Source organism: Balaenoptera acutorostrata, chromosome X, assembly GCF_949987535.1.
Source record: "Balaenoptera acutorostrata chromosome X, mBalAcu1.1, whole genome shotgun sequence".
Classification (NCBI taxonomy): domain Eukaryota; kingdom Metazoa; phylum Chordata; class Mammalia; order Artiodactyla; family Balaenopteridae; genus Balaenoptera; species Balaenoptera acutorostrata.
In genome coordinates this window covers 43,844,044-43,853,163 of record NC_080085.1, presented here as the reverse complement: position 1 = coordinate 43,853,163, position 9,120 = coordinate 43,844,044, and the positions used below count along the sequence as shown (strand labels likewise).

Below are 9,120 nucleotides of genomic sequence, written 5' to 3'. Positions count from 1 at the left end.
CCTCCCCACTCCCCCTCCCCTTTTTGTCCCCCCCCAACCCCCGCGCGTCGCTAGGAGGTCATCAAGCGCTCTGTCCAGTCCGCGTTCGCAAGCCCCTCTGCTTCCCGCCCATCGGGCCCGTGGCTGCTTACGAAGAGGTGTGCGCTCACCGAGGGGCGTGTTCCAGCCCTGGGAGACGCCGAGCGCCCCCGGGTTAGACCTCAGAGCGGAGCCAGCCATGGAGCGGGGCGGGGGAAAGTTTGGCACCCTGGAAGGGGTTGTCAAACTGGGGTGGGCGGGGCGCCCGAGGGTACTTTAGCCCTCCGAATTCAGGGTCGCCCGCTGCCCGGACCTGAGGCGGTGTGCGGCCATGGACCGCGGAGCTGCCGCGGCCCAGGGCACTGCCCCGCCTCAGGTTGGCGAGCAGCCCGCGGAGTCTCCGGAGCCGCCGCCGCCGTGGCCACCGCCGAAGCCGCCGCCGCCGCCGCCGGCGCGAGCTCCTCAGCTGCTCCACGAGCCTTCGCCGGAACCGGCACCGCAGTTCTGTCCAGAGCCTGCTCCAGAACCCGGTCCGGAGGCGACCCCAGAACCAGCCTCAGAACTAGACATAGAACCGATCCCAGAACCAGATATAGAACCGGTCCCAGAGCCCACCCCAGAACCAGCCACAGAACTAGACACAGAACCGATCTCAGAACCAGCCACGGAACCAGCCCCCGAGCCGGCCCCAGAACCAGCCCCAGAACCGGCCCCAGAGCCGGCCCCAGAACCAGCCCCAGATCCGGCCCCTGAGCCGATCCCAGTACCAGCCGTAGAACCGGCCCCCGAGCCGGCCCCAGAACCAGCCACAGAACCAGCCACAGAGTCCTGCCCTGAGCCGGCTCAAGTGTCCCGTCCGGAGCCGAGCCCAGCACCACATCTATTGCAGTGTCCGGTGGTCGCTCCAGAGGAGGGTCTAAGGACCTCGCCATCGCCGCGAACGCTAGTGCCAGTACCGTTGTCCAATATAAAGGTAAGGAAAAGATCCCCTGGGGCGGGAGGGAAAGAAGCCAGGCGAGGCCGGATGGCTCTCCAGCTTGCGGGACTCTGGGCACCCTTAGCATCCCATTTGGTTGCCACTGACTAGCAAAGATGCTGGGAAAGATGATGCGGGGATGGGGGAGCCCAGGGGAGTGGGAAGCGGTTGGGAGGCGGGAAGCAACATGTGGAAGTGAGAGTGGGCTGTTTGGGGCTAGAAACGGGGGTGATAGCACCGGTTGGGAGTCGGAGCAGTTTTCCTCATGAGGAGAAGTGACAGTGCGGTGAGAGCCTCTATCTTGAAAAAGAAGAGGAAGACGGCCCAGGGAGCGCAAGAGACCTAGAGAGGTGTTAGGGGCTGGCCCAAGGTACACAGGGACGGGATTGGCGGGGGGCGGGGGGATACACCTCTTAGCCACGGTCACTGCCGCAGAGGCCCAAGCTGCGGAACAGCAGCCGTCTGCTTGGCCCCCTCCCTGCCACTGGGGAGGGGGTTCCTCAGCTGGGGCGCAACTGGCAACGCTCCAGGGAGGGGCCCGGAGCCTCTGTTGGCTGCTGGGCTCTGGTACTCCGCGTGGGGATGAGGGGTTGGGCGGCGCCCACGCGCACTGCAGGGGAAGGGCAGGGTTCGCAGGGGAGGAGGGGGAGAGCATGCGTGTGTCGAAGCCACCATTCCATCTGTCTGCAGGATTTCCCGGCAGGTAGGTGCAAACACGGTGATACAGTGATGGGCCGCGTCACAAATGGTCAACTGGCATCCCGCACTGGTGCCAGTTGGAATGGTACAGGAGTCCCAGTTTAGATACACGAAAATGAGTTGGTATTTGAGAGCATATGAATGGGAACCCTCATCTCTTCCAGTCTTCAGAGACGCCTTCTTAAACGTTGCACTTAGCCGGAAGAAGACCAGTGGAGAATCCTCGGGCACCCGCCGACGGGGGAGGGGGGAGGAAGAAGGTTTTCGATCCTTGCCTCGGACCCTGAAACCTCGAAACCCAGTCTGCTCTTCAGAAGGAGTCTTTCTTGCTTTCTCTGTGCTCCCCCCAACTCTTCGTTTTTCCTAAACTTTGTTCCACAAGATTGTGAAAATCATAATAATGCATACATACACCTTCATTTAGCTTCCCCCCAGAGAAAAACAAAACAAAACACAGAAACAACACATCACCCCAACGATGCCCGTCCATCCTGCTGCTTAGCAGGGCATAGGGACACGGCTCGGAATCCTTCTGCTCTGGACCGTACACTTGTAGAATGTAGGGGAAGGGGGCAGAGGTTGGCATCTCGAAATGGAAATGGAAGGGCTGGTTGCTTCCTGAGTTATGACTAGGGAGGCTTGAATTTGCAAAATAACTGAAATGATAAACGACTGAGAAAGAGGAACGCTAAAGGGAAAAGTTTCACAGGGAAAAAAAAGTGCAGAGGTTTCAAAAGAAATAAAATAGAACTGTAGGAGACTAATATATATATATTTTTTAATCCAACAACCCCGCTGTCACCAGAGGGTGGATCCACACACACACACACACACACACACACACACACACACACACACACACCTTCCTGCAGCAGAGCAGCCCTTCCCTCCAGTGATCTCAAGAAGGGAAAAGGCGGGGCAGCTAGACCTGGGAGGTCACCCTAACCAGGTGCTTGCTCTTGTCTTTTTGGAAGAGTTTGCATAAAGCTGGTGAGAGGGAGACCAATAAGGACCACCTGACTTGTGGCCTTCTTAAGTGACATTCCGCGAATGTGACTGAGAAACTGACACCTGAGGGCTTAATTACCAGGATAGTCAGCAAATGTATGGCCTCTTTGGCCTCTGGAAGACTGACTGGAGGTCCGGAGCTCCAGGGATGAGCCCTGTGACAGTGGGAAAGCATCTCCCACCAGCTCGACAAGAAAATTTCTATTGCCAGACAGATAAGGAGGATCAAGGTAAGGCGAAGCAGGTTAGCTTCCTCTACATAGTATCCATTCAGGCGTGCTGGCCAACTGACCCACGGGCACTTGGCAGCCCTGGCAGGGGACGAGGACCACCTCCCCCCAGTTTCATTTTGCCAAGTAGAGCTGGTCTTTTGTTCAGTCACTTATCTTGCAGAATGGGCTTCAAAAGGGCCATATAAACGAACCCTAGAGGGTTTTGAAGGATGCAAAGATCTGGGTAAATGCTAAAATTCCTGGGAGCGAACCCTTCTCCAACACTTTAGGTGTTGCTATGCAATTGCTCTCTGATGCAGATGAGAACATCTGATCTTCAGTGATAGGACCATTCTCTGCTGCATTCTCCTCAGGCGAATAGCACCCATAGCCAGCTGACTTGCATCTTAACATTCAAGGCAAACTGGTTGCCATCTTAGCTAGGGTTGCATTATTCTCAGACACTGCCTCCTTGAGGCAAGCTTGGGGAATGACATGCGTGTGTGTGTGTGTGTGTGTGTGTGTGTGTGCGCGTGTGTACACACACGCACAGAATCTTAGAGCTCAAAACTAAATATAGCTCTCATCGTACAACGAAATCCTACGTGGTAAGACACAGTCAATACCAGTGGCATGAAACTAGCCTGATAAGTCAAAGGATAAAATGAGGAAAACAAAGGGTTTGAATGTGACTACAGATTTCTCCCAGATAACTTTGCCGACTAATACTGCAGTAAAAAACCCAACATCTTCCAGTGTGTGGTCTGCTCTCTTTGGGGGTTTCAGAACCTGCTGGTTGCAAATCTATGACAAGCATGAGGATAGGGACTGAGAAAAGGGGGCTCATGTTTTCTTTCTGAATACCTACTTGGATAACAGCCTGTGAACCAAACCTGTCTATTTCCTTCCTTTCTGAAATGGCTTAGTTTCCAGGAAATGAGCCGCGGTCTCCCACCTGGTGGCAACAAGTGTAAGTAAAGACGTGTGAATTGGTTCTTTAACAATGCTATAACTCTCTTTGGGGGTGGGGGGCTTACATGTAGACCATATTTGCTTCCCTTCACTCAGCTGTGGTTGAAGAAAGACAGTTTATATTTTTATTCATTGGGTTTTGACCAGCTATGAAATTATAATCACACCATTCAGGTGATTAATGAAATACACTTATATGGCTTTTATTTCTGGGTTAGAGAGGGGTCTGTGTATCCCTCACTCCTAATGACTACACAGCAATTACTATCACATCCTAAACCATAACAACAGTTTCCTGGTATTTTTTGCACACAGTTTCTTGCAAAGTAGCAAGCATTTGCATATATGACATCTGGTAATACTTGCCTGAATGCTTCATATCTTACCTACATCTGAGCTTCTCAACGGTAGATACTGTGTCTCCTTCCCAGTGCCTAATACAATTCAGCCCTCCCTATTTTTGCTCAATACACTTGCTGAAGCTTGAAACCTATCAATTCCATTTTCAACAATGACGTAGAGACTGCTGCTGTGAATGAATTAAAAAACGCATTCTCACTCATTTCAGAGTGAGAAGTAAATGCTTATTTAAATAGCCTGGAATATATAGCCCTTCGGAAATGCAGTCAATCTCTCCCTTTTCAGAATGGATGTTAGAACCATAATTAAGAAGCAAATTACTAACAATTAAAAAAAATGATTTGGAAAGTGTCCTTATCCCCTGCAGTCCCGGCAGCAGCAGACTAATGATGATGTTGTTGGTTTCAGGGGTAATAAATTTTTTTCCTAAGTGAACAGAATATCTGCAGTGACTGTAAACAACTTCAGGATTGTAGTTCTAATGTTTAACCTGTTGAAGGTCAGGATGAAATTACTTTCTTTCCTCATAGGTTCTTTCTCGCCTCCTTGCCAGGTTTTGATGATACCATCTGATTTATTTGGTATATTCTGAGAGCTCCTGAGCATTTGCTGCAGGATGTTTTAGAAACGATAATGAGATATTTGGCCAGTGGTCTTTCTTTTCTGAGAATACAGTTATTTTATGTTTACTAAAATCTCCAACTGGGGCTTCTGCAGATCTGCAGCCCAAAAGGCAAGGCTGAGCCATCAGTTACCCAAAGTGCTTCAAAGAAAAGGGGAAAAATCCATAGAGGCCAGGAAAGCATTCAGGGGCATTATAATAAGGATTATATAATTCCTACTGCTAGTATGGCACTTTACAGTTTGCAGAATGCTTTCCTCTGCATTATTAACTCTTTTATTCCCCTGAAGAAGGCAGCAGGGTGGGAGAGAGCAAAAATAGAACTTGACACCTAATAGGATATAACTATTAATTTATCTATTATGGATTTTAAAAAATATCCAACATATGGCTTTCTGTGCCACATAGGATCCTCATTTGTCTAAGAACAATCTTTAAGCTGACATTCCATCAGCCTTGATTTTTTTCCAAAGCAGTGATTGCTGTTCCCTGTCTGATACTCCCAGAGGGGGCCATCATAGAACAGGAGCCTGAGAAGGAAGAAGAAGAGGCACAAGACCCTGAACCTATTACTCCCAAAGAAGGCCTTTTTTTTTTTCTGGAAAGAAAATAAATAGAAATTCTGCTAGGGATACAGTTCCCAACCTTTCCAAAGCCCGCCGACTGTAATTCTCTCAGTGGAAAAATAAAAACTTAAAGCATTTAAAAAAGAAAGCAACCATTCCTAAAGGGAGACGCCCCCACCCTCACCAAAGCAAATAAACCTTATTCTCAAAATAGAAAAACAAATTTACAAATTTTTAAAAAAAGAAAGGGACAGTGACCCCAGATAATGAAACTTATACCTCCCCTGAAAATTATTTTAAGAAAAAAAAAAAAAGAAATTCTAAAGGGAGGAGCTCCTTGCCCTTTCCAAAGCCCATGAAACATATCCCCAAGAGAAAACTTTTTAATGAAAAGGATGAGAAATCATCTCAAGGTAAACAGTATTTTTAACCCTAAAATTTTCTTGAAATTTATAAACTTTATTTGCACCTCATGGCCCATGCCCAATCTCTCACAAAAATTATGGGGGCAAAAATAAGTCTTCCAAATGTTCACCAATCTCACCAAAGCTCCCTACAGTTATTTCTTCCAATTATACGAAATGTCCAAAATAGGCAAATCCTTAGAGACAGAAAGTAGATTAGTGGTTGCCAGGAGGTGAAGGAAGGGGGGAGGGGAAGTGTGGGTGATAGCTAAAGGGTACAGGGTTTCTTTGGGGGATGATAAAAATGTTCTGAAATTAGACAGTGGTGATGTTTGCACGACTTGTGAATACACTAAAAGCCACTGACTTGTACGCTGTAAAATGGTGAAGTTTATGTTATACAAATTATATCTCAATTAAAAAAATAAGTAAAGATCGTTCATCCAACTATATGATAATGAACCTACTACCTTCCCACAAATAAGCAAACAAAACAACTGAATAAATAAGGAAAAAAAGAAATTTTAAAAGAGGGGATCCTCTTAAGGGCCTCCAACCTCACCAAGAAAAATAATTTTTATTCACCCCCAATTTTTTTTCTTTTGAGAAAAACGAACAAAAAAGGAAATCTCTTCAAGAGCAGATACTTTCAAAATCATCAAAATTGATGAAACTTGCTAATCCCTCCACCCAGATACACACAAACATTTTAACTTAACAAAAAGAATGATATATTAAAGGATAGGGTCCCTGATCTTACCAAATCTCCTGAATTTTTAATTCCCATAAAAGGAAAAAAAAAAGAACAAAAGAAATAAATCCCCCCAAGGAGAGATGCCCCATCCTCACCAAAGCACATGAATATTATTTCAATTTCTTTATTGAAATATTTTACAATTTCTTTAAGATTTAAAAGAAAATTAATGATGGAAAGATGTGTATATTGGTAGAGGGGATAATACCAATGAAACGAAAACAAAATCCTCTTAAAAAGAAGTGCTCCAACCTCGCAAAGACACATGAACTTTTCTGTTCAAACACAACGAAGACGAATGCAGAAAAGGAGAAAAAAATAAAAGGAAATCCCTCTAATGAGAGGTGACCTGAGTTCATCCAAACCCAAAAGCTTTATTTTTAATATAGGAAAATTTTAACTTGGAAGGGAAAGGTAGGAGAGAAACAGAAACAAAACCAGGAAAGCCCTCGTAAGGAAAGATGCCTCCAGTCTCCACAAAGCTCCCTTTTCTCAAAACAAGTAAATACATTTAGAATTAGAGGGGAAAGAAGGAAGAAAATGAATATGATATTTTAAAAGAGAAACCTCCTTTTTAGGGAATGAAGAAGCCCCCAAACTCACCAAGTCCCTGAACATTTTTTCTCCAAGAAAAAAAGAGAGATAGAGAAAGAAAGAGGGAGGTGAGAGAAGAGGAGGAGGAAATGGAGAGAAAGGAAGGGAGGAAAAAAAGGGGGTAGAAAGGGAGGGAGGGATGGAAGAGGAGGAAGAAGAAAATTAATTAAGGGATAATTTTTAAAAAGAAGAAATTCTCAGGGAAGATGAACCAATGAAAATAATGAATGTTATTGAAAATAATGAATGCTATTCCTGATAATCAATGCATTCCACCCCCCATAAAAAGGAGAAAAAAACACAAAATCTCCTAAAGCTTCTTCAAAGGGAGATGCACGCAATCTCACCCAAACCCGGGTGACTTATCTGTCTTCCAGCCTTCAAATATTTATTTTTTTAATAAAAGGAAAGGAAAAGAAATCCTTTCAAAGAGAGATGTTCCCAATCTTATTTCTTCCAAATAATTTATTTTAAGAAAAGGAAAGAGGGGCTTCCCTGGTGGCGCAGTGGTTGAGAATCTGCCTGCTAATGCAGGGGACACGGGTTCGAGCCCTGGTCTGGGAAGATCCCACATGCCACGGAGCAGCTGGGCCCGTGAGCCACAATTGCTGAGCCTGCGCGTCTGGAGCCTGTGCCCCGCGACAGGAGGGGCCGCGATAGAGAAAGGCCCGCGCACCGCGATGAAGAGCGGTCCCCGCACCGCGATGAAGAGTGGCCCCCGCTTGCCGCAACTGGAGAAAGCCCTCGCACGAACCGAAGACCCAACACAGCCAAAAATAAATAAATAAATAAATAAATAAATAAGAAAATCCTTTAAAAAAAAAAAAAAAAAAAACATACATGTCATCAATCACTCAAAAGGTATAAATAAATAAGAACTTTTAAAAAAAAAAAAAAAAAAAAAAAAAAAAGAAAAGGAAAGAAAAATCCTCCTAAGAAGGGCTCCCCAACCTCATTAAAGCCAGTGGCCCTTATAGCTCCTCTCCACAAAACCTAGTTTTTAAAAAATGAAAATCCTCCAAACCTGAAGACAGGTGCTCCCTCAACCCTACCAAAAACAATGAACCTTTTCCCCAGAGATGTTTTTTAAAGAAAAATCCTTCCATCATAAGAGATACCTTAAACTTCACTAAAATCAATAGACCTTATTCCTCTCCACACCCAAAAGGAAAAAAAGAAAAAGAGAAATTTAACAGGAAAAGGAGAGAAACCCTCCTAAGGCAAGTTGGCCATAATCTCACCAACACCATTGAACTTTATTCCCCTAAAAAAATTTTTTAAAGAAAGAGCCAAAAAGAGAAAAAAAAGGCCTGTCTTTTAAGAAAAAGTACCCTCTCCACCCACCCCACTCTAAAGACTAGAAAGTGTTATACAAAGAAAAGGTAATATCATTCGAGAACAGTACCAGTGAACCTTAAATTCAGCACGTGAGGCTGAAGGGTAGTCAATGTTTAATCCCAGGCTGGCTTCCCTCTGCCCCCAGCCCATTTCTGGTTACCTTTCCAATCCGTCATTCAGGCTGTACACTCAGGAAAGGAAAACCCTGTCCATGGAAAACAGAATTAAGAAGGCAAAGCTTCTGAGGATAAATCATATACCTCTTTTCCAAACCAAACAGAAATGATTTGGGAATTAGCTGCATCATCATTCTGCTCTAATACTGTAGAAACTCAAGAGTTGATGATAAACTTTAAAGCAATGACACACTTACTATTAATTTTCAAATTAGACACATACCCCTACCTAGCACAGAAGGAGCTTAGCCAATTCAATAATGGGGTTCTGACAGTGGTTTAATCATGTGCTCACTTAAATGTCTGTTCTCATAGAGTGATAAAGGGCTTGACTCACAAATACATACAATTTGCAAGTCAGATTTATAAGCAAAGAATAAGATTCAATGTTTTCCAAATTTTTAAATTCATTTACTTATTT

General features: G+C 45.3%; 1 protein-coding gene across 2 annotated transcripts in view; it reads left to right on the top strand.

The window, feature by feature from the left end:
• The first annotated feature begins 218 nt into the window (after positions 1 to 218).
• The window catches only part of DGKK (diacylglycerol kinase kappa), a 168,746-nt gene continuing 159,844 nt past the window's right edge, over positions 219 to 9,120 (top strand). For both annotated transcript variants that reach the window (XM_057538217.1, XM_057538216.1), the window contains exon 1: positions 219 to 991. In XM_057538217.1, coding sequence (XP_057394200.1) covers positions 350 to 991 — 642 coding nt within the window. In that variant the 5' untranslated portion in view covers positions 219 to 349. The remainder of the gene's footprint in view (positions 992 to 9,120) is intronic.